Source organism: Microplitis demolitor, chromosome 7 (assembly GCF_026212275.2).
Source record: "Microplitis demolitor isolate Queensland-Clemson2020A chromosome 7, iyMicDemo2.1a, whole genome shotgun sequence".
Classification (NCBI taxonomy): domain Eukaryota; kingdom Metazoa; phylum Arthropoda; class Insecta; order Hymenoptera; family Braconidae; genus Microplitis; species Microplitis demolitor.
Window position 1 is genome coordinate 15,332,222 of NC_068551.1, and position 18,474 is coordinate 15,350,695.

Here is an 18,474-nt window from a genome sequence, read left to right on the forward strand (position 1 = left end):
CAAAGATTAAAATATTTTAGCCCACATTACATCACATGACTAAACTTGCATCCTCTTGATTAAACAAATGATATTACCTTATATACATATATATTTTTTTATTACTGATAAATAATCACATCAATAGATAAAATTAGGCAGCAGTTTTAATAAATGATAAGGATTATGCATGGTGAGACCCGATGTGATTGATAATGATCATTTTTTTGAAGATATGAATATATTTATTATATTAATAAATATATATATTATTGATGATATTAAAATGATGATTTATTATTTATGACTTATGATTGATGACAAAAGACAACACGATTTTATAATGAGTGTGTCCGAGCGAGTGGCTCGGTGCGCAATTACATTCGTTCTCTAAAACGAGATTACGAATAATTTTGGGTATATTTTTTTTTTTTTTAATAAATTTTCAAAAAACTATAAATTACTTTTGAAAAAATACAAAAGCATTAAATTAAAAAAATAATATAAATTTAATTCGCGAAGAATCAAATTACATATATGTATATACATATATATCAAAGATAAATTAAAAAAATAAAGCTAAATTAAATATAAAAATGTTAATGAATTAATGATAATTAAAACATCCATTAATAATTTGAAATGATATATTAATAACAGGAAAAAAATGATTTATTTATATTAAAATGAATACGTTAATGATATAATGATAATAATGAGTATGATCAAGGATATTTGGAAAGGATATGATATGTGTTAATGTGGATGTCAATTGTAATTTGTATACGTGTGCGTTATTCTTTCAACGCGCATAACACGAAAATTTTACCCCATAACGGAAAATCCTTAATCTTTTTGAATTTTTTTTTTTTCTTACTATTTATCTTTCTGCTCAACTATGTGTGCATCAAGAGATGAAATGATAAAGATTATTTACGTACCGGGTAAATTGTCTCCACCGCCAGTCACAAACTGTCGTACTAAACAGAAACGAAAAAAATCATATTCTCGTTAAAAAATTATAGCAAATAATAGCGAGAATTTAGCGCCTTTGATTCGTAGCTCGTTTTTTTTTTTTTTTTTTTTTTTAATTAATAAACAAATTATTAAAAAATGATAAGAGATAAATTATAATTAAAATGATAAAATTGTCAATAATAATAATAATAATAATTAAAAAAATTAGAGCCGCGAATCAGAGGCAAAAAAAAATTTTGATTAAAATAAATTATAAATATAATTTTTAATTAAAATATCGATGCGTCTGCGTGGAATTTTAGAATGTATACTAATTGTAGTAGTTTTTTTTCTAAGGATAATTAATTTTTTTTGGTGCAATTATTAGTATTAGTAATAATATTAATAATAAAGCTTTTATAGTTAATTAAAGTTATTGTCAGGAAGTAGGATAAAAAAAAATAATAATTATTGTTGTTAATTATTTTATAATCACGAGGACTAAGGTTACCATGAGGTAGTGGTTTTGACACAAACAATGATCAAATTATTAATATAATTAACATAAAAATATATTAATAACAATAATATTAATAACGATAATAAAGTAATAGATAAATCAAAAAGAAAATATATAAATCGGTAGATAAAATTTTAATAAAAGTCTTTTGGAAATAATAAATATGAATTATTTTTCACACATAAAAGAATTTATCGGACGTGACAATCAACGTGGCCAATATTTTAAATTGTTTTTCAAACGAATAAACAAATCGAAAAAGGCGCACCGATCCACCCTTGTCTTCATTGGAAATATCTTGAACCTTTATTTTTTTTTTACTTTTATTTAGGTAATTTCTATTATTTATTTTTTTATAAACCAATCTGAGTATAATTAATACTAAAATTAATTATAAATATTGTTAAATAAAAATATTAAATATATTTATAACAAGTGGCCCAAAAGATTGTCCAATAAAATTCATTATTTGAGTTTTATCACATCAATCTCAAAAGGAAACCAACATCTTAATGGGAATCCCTGAAATTGGTTTTCTCTGATCGAGTCTCAGGGATTTATTATTTTAAACGGAACTCAGGTTTATAAGGACAAGTATAGTCTCAGACACCGGAAATTTATGTGTACTATGTTGTCTGAGAGTAATAGATTAGGTAATACATGCAATAGGGCATCGGTTAAGAACGGTTTGAATAATTATGTTTTGAGAATACTCAACGCCATCTTGATGATTTTTTTTTTTTAAATATTACTTTTACTTAATTTAATATTATTTTTTTTTATTAATTAATTGTTATTTTTTTTTGTTTTAGTTTAAAACTTACCAGTGATGTTATCACAAAGTATTCGCGATGTAATTATTCTTCCGTAAGGACTGAATAGATTTTCTAAATCCTGTTGCGCCATATTTTTAGGTAAACCACTGACGTACAAATTTGCACCCTTAATTGCTTCGCTACTCGGTCTTGCATACGATACCTGTGATTAATTATGTAAAAAAAGTGTAATTAAAAAAAAATTTTTTAAGCAAAAATTATTAAAACGGTTGATAAATTTTTTTAGTATTAATTAATTATTACTAAATTAATCAAATTGTATCAAAATAAGTAATTGATAATTTACCTTGATTGTTTTGTTTTGCAGTCGAAGACCATTTAGAGTGTTGATTGCCTTCTCAGCATCCTCTGGCCGATGGTAATTAACAAATCCGTAGCCCAAACTTTGTCCTAAAATCATATTTAATTACCAGTCAGTATTTTCTTTTTATGTTCTTAATATTTTTTTTTTTTTTTTTTTTTTTTTTTTTTTTTTTTTTTTTCAACTAACTGGATTAATAAATTTTAAACAGTATGATAGATAAGTGTATGGAAAATAAGGATGCTGAGTTTGTTTGACAGTTCAATTTTTCTAGAAATATCTTAAATGATACCATTTTAATTTAATTTATAATATATATTTAATTTAAAACGTCAATTTGGTGATTTATAATGAACTTAAAAAAATATGGTATTATCTCAAAATATTTTTAAGATTTAATATTTAAATTATAAGAGAATTTTTTGCTAAAGAATTCAAATACGCATGTAAAAAAAATTATTGTGTTTTAAAATATCGCTCGTGATAAAAAAAAATTGTTTTATTTTCAGTGCGTAATTTTATTTTGATTCAAATAAACGTTTGTTTATTTTTGAGATTAAAACTATGAACATTTTTTTTCATTAATTTTTGGTTATTAAGCAAAAGAATTTTAATTAATAAAGTTTCTTTAAAGTTAAATGTTATTATAAAGTTTACTTTGACTTTTTTTTACAGTTGAATTCTTGAATTATAATATATTTTATAATGTAAATATTAACTTTTAAATTGCGCAAACTGATAAGTGTAAACACTCGCAGGGTGTAAAATACCCAAGTTCGAAAAGATAAGTGACGTGAGTAAAAAAAAAAATAATAATAATTTCTTAATTAAGAATTTATTAAAAATTTTAAAATTGCGAATTGAATGCATGCTAAATTTATCGAGTGTAAACACTCGATAAAAAAAAATTTCGCGTTTACTTAAAACTTAAAAAAATAGTTAAGAAATAATTTTAAAAATAAAATCAATTCATTATAAATCACACTACTTACAAACTTTCTTTAAAAAAAAACACCAGATCATTGAAATAAAAAGTACAAAAAAATCAATCAATTAATTTTTTTAATTAATAGACCTTGAATTAATTAAATAACACAATTTTTTTTTTTCTATGAAACAGATAAACTTGGCGGATTGACGTGCTGACAATCTGACGGCAAACTATTTTAGCGTTTGTTCGCACTCTTGTTCGCTAATTGCACGAACACAATTAGCAACAAAACAAATATATTTTATACAACAAAAAAATCAATTCTACACTATAAACATTATATATTTAAATCCTACCTTATTTAAATTAATTAGATACATTAATTGATAAAAATAAAAATATCAATTAATAAATCAATTAATTATTTTTAAAAAATTCCTAAAAATAATTTTATATAATTAATTATCAATAACAAAACATTATTAAATAACAAGCTGGTTAACCTGAAAAATACATGCATACATAATGCCTCACATAAACTTTGGCAACATATATAACTATTATATAGACCGGTAGTGTGTGTAGAATATTATAAAGCGAGGAAGCTTTAATCCAAGCAGCGCCCCCGCTTATTCTAGACAAAAATAGAGCTGCGGCTTTAACAAGTAAAATACAATCATATATACGTATATATTCATGTATTATATGTACATGTATATATTTTATGTATACGCTCACGCAAACTTTTAAGCTTCGCTCACTCACTTTACCCTTTCTCTCATTATTCTCTTGTTAAATATATTCATGAATATATATATGTATTTAAATATATATATTCATAAATATTTTCAAAGTGAAAATTCGTCAGAAGGTGTAGACTGATAATTTAACGTTCTAGCGCACTTACGTTTATTACGATCAATTATTTAGCATAAGCTAGAATTTATTTATATATTTTTCATTCGACTTTTAACACAATCAAGTGTTAACATTATTAATATAAAATAAAAATATTATAATGTACAATGAATTAACGATTTGAACGAAAACAAAACTTACGATTGAAATTAAGAAAAAAAAACAAAAAAAAAATTAATAAAATACATAAATAAAAAAATTTGTTATTTGTAAATAATAAAAAAATAATAATAACGTAAATAAATTTATAATTTAATTAATAAAATTATATAATGGAGGCATCAAAATATATAAGATTCGACTGATGTATTATTAATTTTTTTTTTTTTTATTTATTATAATTTTACTATTGTCTTTTTTTTTTTTTATGTAAATTATTAAAGAGAAAAAAAAATTTTGATTTTTCCCATGATAAAAAATGTTTATCCTTACCAAAAGAAAATTGTCCCGGGGATAACATATCTCCGGCAAGCGATAAAGCCGCAGTGGAGTCTATAATGTATGAGAAAAAAAGAAAACAGAGACATAAAAATTTAACAATTCATAAAAGCTTTTATATAAAAACGCTATAAGAATTTTTTTATTTTCAAAGAGATAAAAAGATGATTGATAATAAAAAAAAAAACTAAAAAAAAAAAGTAAATTAAAATAAAAAGTATTAATTAATTTCAAAAATTAAAGCAAGAAAAGCGACGCGTCGAAAAAATAATAAATTTATACATCCTAAAAAATTCCTCGATTAAATATTTAAAATTATTGCACATTATTATTTATTGTTTCGTATTATTACAAATGTTTTTATCCTGGCGTTATTTTTAATATCAACCAGAAATATACTTGAGATAGTTTTCAAAAGGTCTCATTGTATTTATAAATCGACGATCGATTACAATGTAGCGTGTTAAAAAGGTGAAGGTCATTATTTAAGTAAAAATATCTGGCATTAAAAAAAATATAAATTTATAAAACAACAACTAATAATTAAAACAAAATTCAAATAATAACTGTGTAGTTTAAAATTAAAAGTTGGTAAGCAAAAGATCGAGGTAATACTTTACGCATATTAATGTATATATGTATATATAAATATGTACATTTATACATAGACATATATATAATAATAGATGTTTGTAGATATTTCAGTGATTTAAAAAATAAATGAGGTAACGACAAATAGTGAATTTACAAACTTTTTTTTTTAAATATACAACACAAGATGATGATAAACTTCTGGTGTCAATACAGACAAAAACAAAAAGAAAAGAAATTCTCACATTTTTTTATTTAATCTCGTTGCAATGTCACGTAAAAAATAAAAATTTCTACATTATTCGTTGAAAACTGACAAGCACGTCAAGCTTTTATGTTAATTACATATATATTTATATATATATTGTCAATACACTTTACTAAATTTTATGTCTCGTTCTTTTCGCTTACAAGAACCCAAAAATAAAAATGAATTACTATTCTAATAATAATAATAAAAATAAAATAATAAATATGTCAACAAATTAATAAATAAAACGATGAATGAATTCTGGAGTTTAATATTTTAGTAAAAAAAAAAAAATTAAGTAAATAGGTAAAGGATGAAATGTGAAAAGGAGTTTGTTTGAAAAATAAATAAATCCATAAATAAATATTCAGTATAAAATAAAATAAAGATAAAAAAAAGTTTAATAAAATAATAGTGTGGAAATAAAAATAAACTCACCGGTTACTTTATCTCGGATAAGTTTGCAACTCTCGACCTCTCCAATGCTAGAGAATAAAGAGCGTATCTCTTCCTGTGTCATGGTCTGTGGCAAGTAGTTGACAATAAGATTTGTCTTTGATTCCTCTTGGGAGGATTGACCGAGGTTTGAACCCCCATTCTGTTGCACAACCGTATCCATACCGTTTGCCATCATTGCACTCGTTTTAATACACGCCGTCTATAACTACGTATGAAATCTGTAATCAAATAATTTTAAATAAAATAAATAAGTAAATAAAATTAATTCAATTATTAATTAACAATAGTTGTTAATAATAAAGTAAAATTTTTTTTATAGATATCATTATCAATGACGTTATTTCCAGTACGTTCGATAATTGTGTACAGAGAATCGCTTTCTAATAATAATTCAATATCTATTCTTTAGTATAAATATTATATCCAAGTCTATAGACGTCTATAAGTTATAAATAATTAATAAATTCAAGTATTTAATTATTAAATAATAAATTAATCGTTTTAAATTTTATAATCAATATTTTAAAAATAATAGTTCACATTATGAGAGTAAATGTAACAGACATCAGACAAATTTAAAATTATAAATAAATAGAGTAAATAATTTAAAAAATAATATTTGTAAAAAATGCACTTATTAATTTTTAAATTTTTTAAATGCGCATTTTTTTAAATTTTATTTTATTAATTGTTTACTTTATTTATTTATAATTTTAAATTTGTCTGATGTCTGCTACATTCACACTCATTTCACATTGATTGCATATAATACATCAGACTTAGCAGGTATTTATATATATATATATATATATATATATATATATATATATATATATATATATACTGATACATTTATATATTATCTTCAGAAAGACTTAATAGAATTATTAAATATTTGCAAATGTTCTTGTTTATCCCCTCATAGACTTTATAAATATATTTATGTATATGAGCTTTATGTTAAACCAGAATGGACATACAAGCAATAATGGAACGTCATAAAGCCATAGCAAGAGATGAAAGAACCAATCGGATGATCACCCTACTCATTGTCGTCGATACAAACATGTCTGGGTTAGAAAATTGCACAAGCTACATGTGCATACAAATACATATACAGGGTAGTATGTAGTGTGTACTAATACTAGTACTGCTGCTGTTGCCGATGCCAGCAACCCTATGCGATCGAAATTACTGGGGATTGCGCTGCTGACGATACAACACCAAACCACCCTTAACAATCCAACTCCCGACCCCCTTAACTCCCTTGTCTGACCGTCTAAAAGGGTGGGTCAGTGACTGCCAACACCCAAATGCATTTTAATATATCATACATACATTTTTTATTTTCAAAAAAAAGCTGTCGCATCCACGAAAATTCTTTTCTTTTTTTTTTTTTTTTTTTTTTTTAATTTATTAGAATTTTATATTTAAAAAAAAAAAACTGTCAGTTATAAGAATAATTTATTAGAAATTTACATATGTAAATATTGAAGCAATAAATTTACTCGAATGCGAAATATTTAAATTTGTTAAGTAAAAGATAAAAAAAAAATTTTTGAATTTTTAATAAAAATTGAGAATCACTGAGGGTACATGGTTAAATTTAAAGGGGCGACGAACCCCTAGTCACTGGCCAAGCCGTTTAAAAGGCTCCCATGGTAGCGAATTATTCAACCCCCCATAACAGCGGAACTACCTCGAGAACTGCATATGCATGCGATGCGTGCCGACTATGAATATACATATACACATATATACATATATATATTATACATAGTAAGAGTTAGTAGAGTAAGTTGTCTACAGACACAGACAGAAAATAAAGAGAGAGATAACTATAGAGAGACGAGGGCCGCGGGAAAAAAAATAAAAGGGGGAAGTCTGGTTACAGTAGGGTGGTTGAATCGTGTCTCGGTGCCTATACCATAACCAAGGGAACCCGAATAAGCTCTGTCCCTATTTTCAATACATATACATATTATACAATATACACACCTATACATCTGCCACATTTATCAGCCGGCACGAGACATCGTTTCTAATACCTCCCTCATACACAAAACCCACTACTCACTTCCCTTACTCACGTAATTTTAAACTTTATTTCTTTCTCTCTCTCTGCTCTTTTGCTCGGTCACTCATTTTTCATATTGTTACCTTTACCTACGACCACTCTCTGAGTATGAGGACACGTTACCAGTATCAGCTGTCGAGCTACGAACACCTTGAGCACCCTCGTGCTCAAGATCAACCGCTCAGATATTGAGTTTACTTTTTTCGGGACATTTAAATTAATGATCTATATAGATTTACCTTTTACGCTTCACTAAATCGATTATCCGTTTAAATATTATCTCACAAAAGAATTGAATTTTAATCTTAAATAATATTTTGGAGTAACAATAATCGATTTATTTATTTTTTTTCTAAAAAGAGTCAACGATCGCGTGTACAAGTCGCGTAAAACTTAGATATAGAATGGCCTCAAGTAAATGGAGTAACTTTAAAACGGCTATATATCGCAGCTTCACATCTTTGCAAATCACAAGTACATATATACTACATATATAAATATATAGCAGTAGTTAAAGTGAGGAAGACTAAAAAGAGATCAAGTATAAGAAAAGGAAACGAGAACTGGGTGTTATCGATCCACGTTTGCACTCAACGTGCGGCATTTTGGGACTCGGCAATGCATCCCCGGCAATCCTATTGTTATCCTTCAATAAAAGAAGAGAAACCCGTGATATCATTCACCCCCGCAAGGAAGCCACTCTACTCTTTTATTCCCTTTCATTTTAAATTTTAATTCTTCTCATTTTTTTTTTTTTTGTTTTTTTTTTTTCCCTCACTTCAATTCTTCATTCCACAAATAAAAGTTATTCCAGCTCTACCTCATTCAATGTCATGATAGACATTGTTACTATTTCTAAAACAAAAAAACCCATAGATGTAATTTTTAAAAAAAATAAAAAAAAAACTATGATACCGTACTGACCTTCAGTGTCTCTAGGAAAAATCTAGGAATGTGTTAAATATATATATACATATTATCTTTAAACGTTAGCCAGGTGGTCATGGCGACGAATAATGAAAATCGCGTGGCCACAGACGATCAATACATCGCGCGCCCTCGCTTCCTTCTCTCTCGTTTCTCTCGTCGACTCGTACACCAACTCACTACATATAACATACATTGTGTATGTAATATATATATATGTACGTGTGTATAAAGTACATGAGTGTAGCTCGCAAATAATTTCCAAGGGAAACCCCTCTTAGCTCATACGCCCCTTTCCTCCACATACGACAGGAGCCACGCACGCTCTCGTCGCGCACGTATGACGTCCACGCCGGTTCACCAACACAAATTAAATATCTTCATACGTACACGCATGTACCATCTATCCATCCATCCATTTTTATATGTATGTATATATATGAATATAAAGTGGCCATTGCGTAGACCCACACGTGAAATACTTGCGCAGCATACTCCCGATATATTTTTTTTTTAAATTTAATATATTGTTTTATTTATACACGAGTAATCATAAACTTAGAACACGTGTTTTAAAAATACGATTAAAGTATAGATGAGTTATTTAAATAATTATTTAAATCTTACCTTAATAATCACAGCTTACTCCGAAATAATAATAAATTCACTTATTATTATTATTATAAAATTGTTTATTGTTTATAAAACTATTTAATTAAATAACTAGTAAATATTATTATTATATTAATTTAAAAAATATTATTATTATTTATTTAAACAGAAATGCGAGATTGAGTCACCCCCCACCGCGGTAGACGCGTCACGCTCTCACCGCCGCCCGAAACTAAACCAAAAAATCAATAAAAGTCAACTACAATACTTGCGATTATAAATTAACATTTAGGCAAACTTGCACTTGATGTCACAATTTATAAAAATAAATAAATCGATACAAATCAAATAATTTAAAAAAAAAAAAAAGAAACACTTGAAATTTGAATTTTTTAGCTGAGATCAATTCCTCGTATTTAAATTTAATAAAAGCATTAATTTGTCTTTGGAATTAATATTAAAAATATTAAATAACCAAATAAGTATATATATAAATAGGTATATATATTTATGACAAAAACCCGTGTCATCCGGCTCTGTGATCCATGCCGTTAATTTTTTTAAATTATTATTTTTAAATAAACTTTCACGTCCACTTTTGTTATTTTTATTTATTTAGTTTTGTATTTATTTATTATTTTGATAGAAAGCCTCACGTAAAACACACGCGTGACAGGCGAATTAAAATAAAGACGGTAACTAGACTAAGGAAACAAAGAAATAACGTTACGGGCGGAGGCTGCCTAGAGACTGAACAAAATTCAATGTTACGAGCGTACGAGACACCGGGCACTTGGTATAACGCCGACGACCCTCCGCTCAACTCGTGTCTCCTTCCCCCGCACTGCTACTACTTCAAACCCGAGTCAATACTCGGTAAACTTCGGGTTTTACTTATATATATACATATACATTTACATCTATATAAATGTATATGTTCCCGCGTGTATATCCCGGGTATACCCCCTAGTCATACCGGCGATACTTTTGGCCAGATTCCCCCTATAATCGTTTCGCGTCTCGTCTCGCGAAAACTACTCGCGAAACTACAATTCTTAAAGTTATCATTTTTTTTTTTTACTTTTTATAAAATTTATTTACCCGAAAGATTTTTAATTGAAATTTTTAACATACTCCATTTTTTCTCGGTATATTTCGTACAGATCAGGAAGTGAATCACTGGTATATATATATATATACAGAATACACACATGTGATGAAACTTTAGATACCCGGGTTATGCGTACGCGTTTACACGCTCCTGGTTCCTGACACGGCAACTCGGAAATTTCGCGACGACGCTATACTACAACACACAACTCGGTGTCCGCGTCGTGATCGATTTTATTTTGTGATTTAATTTTTTTCGACAAAATTTTATTCAATAGAAAAATCTTTTTTTTATAAAGTATTTGTTGTCCTTTTTTTTTTTAATCATTTAGGGGAGTGATAAGAAAATAATCCTTTGAAGGTCACGGCGATTAAATGTCAAGTGTAATTTAATATTAAATAAAGATATTGATCAGTAAATATTTTTACAGTTTAAAATAGTAAATTATTAAAACTTATCTTTGAAAGTAAATGTAAATAAAAGTACCGGCTACAAAGTACCGGCTACCGGATGATTAAGATATTTATTATTCACGAAATTGTTAGTTTTTGGAGTAATTAAATTTATTAAAAAATGTATAAAATCATATATGTAAATTAATTATTTCTGTGTATATGTATATGCTTAAAAATTAATTATTGTAAAACTTAACATAAATTGTAAAATATAAATAAAAGATTGTAGATTTAGTCTGAAGATGCTGGTGCATGGAACCAGCGAAATATCACCAATAAATAATTTTTCCATCGAATAAGATCAGATGTGTCTTTAATTATTCTGAAATTATAAGTACCGATCAAAATAAATATAAATATGTTTCAACAATCATTTATACACAGTTAAAAAATTTGTATTAAATTTGACACAAATCACATGTCCAAAACGGTCCACAAAATTTTTTGTGTTAATCAAACATATTATACTTGTGTCAAGCAATAATACAGGTTTAAAACTTGTTGAGATCAGATAACTCATTAAACTTTAGTTAAATTTACGCTTAATGATGTCAATAATTGACGCAAAGTATTTAACCATTGAACTTTTATACACAAGAACACAAAATTTTAAACTGTATATTTTGAAACTATAAACAAATAAAAAATTTATTATTTCTATTGAGTATCCTTGAAAGTATTGAAATTGTGTCTTAAACAGTTCACTGGCCTTAACTTCCTGTGTCGCACCTATATACAAATAATCTTCCCATACATTTAGCTCGAGTATCAAATTCCCTTTTATTTTACCCATTACTTATATATGTATACTGATACTTGTTCTCCGTTATTGAAACAAGAATACTTATGTTCCCATTCTTTATCCTATCGCTTCTTTCTTTTAATTTCCTTTACAAAAATCCGCCTTTTTTTTCTCTGCATAAATTGCGTACGTAAAATATTTATAGTTTTTTTTAAGGAAATAACCCTGACCTTTTTTACTTCACCGACCGTAAGATAAAGAATGGAAACAAGTCAAAATAATATAACAAATAAATAAATAGATAGTGACGTTTTTTTTTTCTTTTTTCTACAGATAATAATGATGACAACGAAAAATTATGCGAGTCTGACGAAACAAACTGAGTAAGACTTGGCTACTGAGCCAATATCACAACAAGCTGTACCTACTAGTAACGCGCCAATATCATTTCCAAGAATCACACTCTTGTACGCGTATGTACATATATATATATATATATATATATATATATATATATATATATATATATATGAACATATGTGTGAGTACTGTCTTAGAAATGCCGTCGACAAAAAAGAAAAATATAAACTAAAAAATATAAGACTTGAGTAAATAAGAAACAAAAATGTTTACGCGTATGGACTTTCGCGGAATTCCGCGTTTCTTAAATTATTTTTCAAAAATTTTATAAATAGATTATAATATGTATATAATCAGTTTTATTTGTTATGTATGTAAAAACTAGAATGTGTTATGCGCAAAAGTTATCCCAAGTTATATTATAAATATAAATCGTACTTCTGGTATAAACACTATAAATATACGCGAGTTCGTGCGGTTGCATATGTGAAAGATGGTTTAAGTTTTGACTGTTTTAGTTTCTCTACTCGATGTATATATATGTATATGTAACACTAGATTAAAAAATAAATATAAAGATAAATAATTATATTATTTAGTTAAAAAAAAAAGTTTATAATTAAATTGCTAAATGTATTTAAAGATATTTAGTTTGTTTATAAAGCTTGTTATCGGATTTGTTGAGACTTGTGACCAAATGGTCATGTCGAGCATTATTAGCTATTGTATATGTGAGCTCTTAGTAAAATAGACGTACTATACATTGAAATAAAATTTATAAGACCTTATGGAAATAGAGAGGATATATATGTAAGCTTGTTATGGATCCCTGAGGATAATATGAATGATTCTTCAGTCGACAGTAGCAGACGATGCCAACGGGGCTTGACAAATGAGCAACCCTCCGAGCAAGTAACACAGCTGGCAATTTTAGTGCTTTTTATGTGTATATGTGTATGCCAAGCTCTTTACTTTTATTACTTTACTCGAATTCGTATAGATCTCACTCGCCAATACAATAAAATGTCCAGACGATTTTTATTTTACAATGTCTTGTATTGAATTCCCATTTTTAGATGTACACATGTAAGCCTACTGGTTCTATTGATATATCTTCGGCATTTATATATTTAGTAATTGTTTGGTAAAATTGGGCTTGAAAAAGACGTCTGTATTTTATGGACTATTGCACACTTTAGATGTTGGTCAATTTATTATACGGTCGAATTCGTAAATACTTTAGGTCGTTAAATAAAAAATATATATGGAGGAACAGCTCTGTTACTGTAATTTTAGTACCATTTTTTTTTTCAAGTTAAACTTTTAATTGTAATTCAAAATTTAACACTTTTTATTGATAATTGAATAATTAATTTTTACTTTTTGTATAAAAAAAAAAATTAATAATAAAACAATAATATGAAAATAAATAATAATAAGTTAAAAAAAAAAAATTATTTTCGACGATTTGTGAAAAGATAAAAACGTCAATTCAATCAACTTTAATAGACGTCAGTCGGTGTAATAACAGACTAAATTGGAGCAAGAGTAAAAAAAAAAATTTTTATAGAAGTGGCAGTTAATCGATCCGGCAATTTTCCGACTATTATCTTTTTCTTTTTATCTTGATATACATATTTATAATCATCACGATTTTTCTTTTACCGTCAACATTCTTATTACGAGGAAATATTATCATTTGCACAAACTCCAATTACAACTATTATCCAATGAATAATTTCAAAGTCTGTATTTGAGGAGACAAAATTATTAATTAATAAACGAGTTTATTGATCTTTAATATATATTCTTGATAAATCGATAAAAAGTTATTTTAGGTATTGTATATAAGACATCTTGACGGTAAAATTTAATTGAATTTTTAGTGTCGGTTCTTTTTTTTTCTTGTAAATTAATGATAATATCGGAGTACGTGATGGCAATATCAGCTTGAGGGTTTAAAAATGTGGTTAGATCGTTGGGTGGCATCTGCGAGAAAATTTTTAACGTTTTTAGTTTTTTTCCTTTCCACCTTTGCCTCTATACCTCTACCTCTTGTAATATTAAAGCATGTCAAGGCAAGGTAAGGACTAATATTAGAGACACCAAATGGCTAGGAAGAGAAAAGAAAAGAAGAGAATGAACGAAAAATGAAAAGTCTCCCCTTGTATTATATTATATATTATACAGTTTGCCGTCATATGCTGCTACGTAACGCCCACTGTATCATGCAATGCTGCCAGTTGGCACATATATTTATATTTATGTATACATATATATATATATATATATATATATATATATATATATATATATATATATATATATACAATACCGATTTTTAACGTTTTTGATCGCCTTGACTATCTATATTATGTTATTGACCTCGTACTTCGTGTCAGGCCTTTTTTTTTTACTGTCAATGTGAGAAAAATAATTCAAAAATACTGCTAAGGATTATTTGAAGAGATTCTAATACAAATTTTATCACCAGGTGTATTTTTTTAGGGAAATATTTTTTTTAACGACAGAAAAAATTTTTTGCGGTTAAAAAAAAATTTTACTTTTGGAAGTATGAGAAGACTTCAAGTCTGATTTTTTTTAGTAAAAATGTATGACGAGATAGGTTTAAATGGTTTTTAGAAGGTAGAGTCTATATGCAATATGAGTTATAACTTTAGCAGTAGTAAAAATAAGTTGTTATTTTTTACAGCGACCATAAAATTTAGATTTTTATCTTTGGGTCGATAAGAAAGGCTGAACCTTTCTACTCTATGTAATTGAATTAGTTTGTGCAGAAAAAAGTTGTTAAAAGTAATGAAATGGCATGCATGTAACTATTTCTTATTAGTATAATAGGCGGGGCAAAATGGCGAGCTTAGCTTATAAAAAATTTTTTTAAAAAAGTTTGAATTTTTATTTTACTCAGTGACTAGATGAAAAATAATTAATAATGGAAATAATTAATTACAATCCTAGAGATCTAAAGTAGTTGGCAAAAAAAAAAAAATTTAATTAATATTTAAATATCGATCATATTTAGATTATGTGGAATAAGTCGTTATTTGAATCTCTAATTGAAATTTGACCTTTGCAGCACTGTCTTCTATTATAGTTTGTTTTAATTAATTAAGCGTAATTGCTGTATTTGTTTGTAATTAAAATACTAATAATATTAAAGTACAATTAAGATATATCTCAATGTCGTAACTAATAAAAATTAAACTTGACTGAGACAATAGAAATTGTTTATACTCGGCTTGAATTAAAAATAGATCTTTTAAAGATTTAAACTGGTAAATTTGATTTAATTCATTACTTATTAACATTTTTGAATTGGATATCGTTTATTAAAACATCGACTGCCACAGAGAAAAAGGGTTTCTTGGCGAAAAAAATTTTCATTTGCCCCAAGAATTTTTTGCATTATAAATTGAAAATAAATGTTTTCTTGGATCGATAAAAAATTTCCTTGTGGCAAGAAAAAATTTTCAACGACACACGAAAATTTTTGTTTTCAATTCATAATGCAAAATATCTTTTGCACCAAGAAATCCTTTTTTTTCTATGTACTAAGGATCTGATGTCTAAAATTTTTAATGATACATAAGACTGCACATTTTTTTTAAGTTTCGTTTTTTGGGTGAATTAAAAAATTGATTATCACGGTTTCTTTAAAGTGAAAAGTAAAAAGAACTGATTTTGTGTCAGCTATATTGAATTATTTGTGAGCTATCTCATTTTACTCCAAAACAGAATTTTTCTTCAGTATTTATAACTTTTCCTCAGTATGAGAATATTGATAATTTTTCATTTCTTCTTCAAAAAATATTTCAAAAAATTTGGAGCGTATTTTTTTTTCTTAAATTAGTTAAAATTTAGTGACAGCTACATTTCAAACCTTTCACAATTATGAAACGATCAATTTTTATTAACGAAATGTATTTTAATAATAATTTATTTATTGCATATATATATTTAGTACACTGAGAGGAAAATAATTATTATGAATATTTTATTCTCTTTTTAAAAGAAATTATACAATTGAAAATTTTCAAACTAATAGATTTTTGGTGCAACTTATAAAGATTTTAATCGAAATGATTTTCTTAATCGAAGAAATCTCTCAGCTCGAGATATGCTGATTATTTTTTGGAGTACTGTAAATAACTTTCGATTTTTTTCCGTCCAGAAAATTAGTTTTCAGTTTTATGAAATTAATAATGGAATAATTTTTGTTGATTTACTACTCTAAAAATAAATCAGAGAAATTAACTTGGAATTAGTGAATATTCACTGGGAAACAGCTATAAGTATATCACTGGTTGAATTAGTGGTATACTTATAGCTGTAGAAATAGTGACTATCCACTGATTCGCAGTAAATTTCACTAATTCATTTTTAGAGGCCACTTAAAAAAATGTTTTCACAAAAGTTAATTATTTTCCGTGCATGAATTCATTTAAATATATCCTGCGACAAGAAAAAATATAAAAAAAAAGTTTATAATAAAATTTAATTCATTTACTGATTGATAAATTATTACGATTATTTTTCGAAAATCTTTTGCTCTCTAATGTTGATAAAGCTGCTTTCTAAATAATAAATAAGAATTTATCACGTCTAAAAAATCTAGTATTAATGAACATAAAAAAGACATTGTATGAAATTTTTTTTTTTTTTTTTTTTTTTTTTTTTTTTTCAGTTAAATAAATAACTTTATAAATAACAAAACTATTACGATAACACATTGTTTGTCAATAATTTATGACAAGGCAAAAAAAATGTATATAAAACATAAATCGCCGTTATTCTTGTCACTGTGGACAGTCCAAGCGAATAATAAATATATATATATGAATATATATTTATAAATATATAATAATAACAAAAAGAAAAAGGTAGTGAGAGTGAGTGCGAGAGCTAGTGGAAGCAGTGTCCAAGGGGCTCCATTGATTGGTCGATGTGGCACGGCTGTAGCCGACGTTGCACAGCTCTAACCCGGGGGTATATGAACCCCAGTTACCTCGGAAACTCTCAACTCTCACTATCTCACTCGATAGTGTTCTTCCTCTCTCAGTCTAACTCTCTCACTCTCTCTATCTTTATTAAATCCACCCAGCGCCCACCCTATCCTACCGCTTGTCTACCCCTCTCTTGGCAAAACTCACCCTACTCGCAGGTTCACCCTCGAGTATAAACGCACGCGCGACACATGGACCTAAAAGCGATCAATACTCAACGAGCGAGTCTGCCGTTGCCGCCACCACCGCCACCGCCGCGACTGCTCCCCAACAAAATGTTTACTATCTCTCTTCAACCCTTAATAAAAAAAGTATAAAAATAAAGAAAGAAAAAAAAATTCACCCCTTATTCTTAATCTCTATTTCTCTCGCTCGCTCTTGTTGTTTTCTCCCTAAAACAATGCAATCTCATACACAATAAAACGTATATTGTATTCAAGGTACATATACGATAAATCGTTACGCTTCATGCTTTCAATTTTAATATTAATTTATGTGTGCACATTTTTTTTTGTTTTTTTTTTCACCCATATTTTAAAAGATTATACAAATGTTTTCTCTTTTCTCATCATCATCACTATTTCTATTATTATTATTACACTGTGAAAATTTTTTTTGACCCGGTGTAGGGTAAATGACTCGGTGTAAAAATTTCGGTGTGAAAATTACCCCAAATGTCGTGTTAAATTTAGGCGATGTAAATTTCATATTTTTACACCGTCAAACGTGTAAATGCACAGAGAATTTGTTCTCGTTTGAAATGCTATGGTGCCATAGTAATGCCGGGCCATGTTGGCCACCTGACGGAAATTTAAATAAACACATGCAAAAATTACTATGACTGTAGGCAAATTTATAATGATTGTATCACGATTTATTGTAGACATTGTAAATTTTACTATGGGCATAGAAATTTTTTTATGTGTTTAGTTCAATTTCCGTCAGGTGACCCACAAGGTCCGGCTTTACTGTGATACCATAGCATC

The 18,474-nt window shown here is 27.2% G+C and overlaps 1 protein-coding gene across 20 annotated transcripts in view; it reads right to left on the reverse strand.

Annotated features, from left to right (window-relative positions):
* LOC103572233 (ELAV-like protein 1) overlaps positions 1–18,474 on the reverse strand; it is an 81,010-nt gene that overhangs the window by 9,622 nt on the left and 52,914 nt on the right. For 5 of the 20 annotated variants that reach the window (XM_014442981.2, XM_014442989.2, XM_014442983.2 and 2 more), the window contains exons 1-6: positions 9,812–10,622; positions 6,160–6,398; positions 4,875–4,934; positions 2,579–2,682; positions 2,281–2,434; positions 921–959 (exon numbers count right to left, since the gene is read on the reverse strand). In XM_014442981.2, coding sequence (XP_014298467.1) covers positions 921–959; positions 2,281–2,434; positions 2,579–2,682; positions 4,875–4,934; positions 6,160–6,355 — 553 coding nt within the window. In that variant the 5' untranslated portion in view covers positions 6,356–6,398; positions 9,812–10,622. Of the gene's footprint in view, positions 1–920; positions 960–2,280; positions 2,435–2,578; positions 2,683–4,874; positions 4,935–6,159; positions 6,399–8,178; positions 8,276–9,077; positions 9,113–9,181; positions 9,326–9,811; positions 10,625–18,474 lie in introns of those variants that run through there. The other 15 variants (XM_008550727.3, XM_008550730.3, XM_053740942.1 and 12 more) reach the window with 11 other exon arrangements.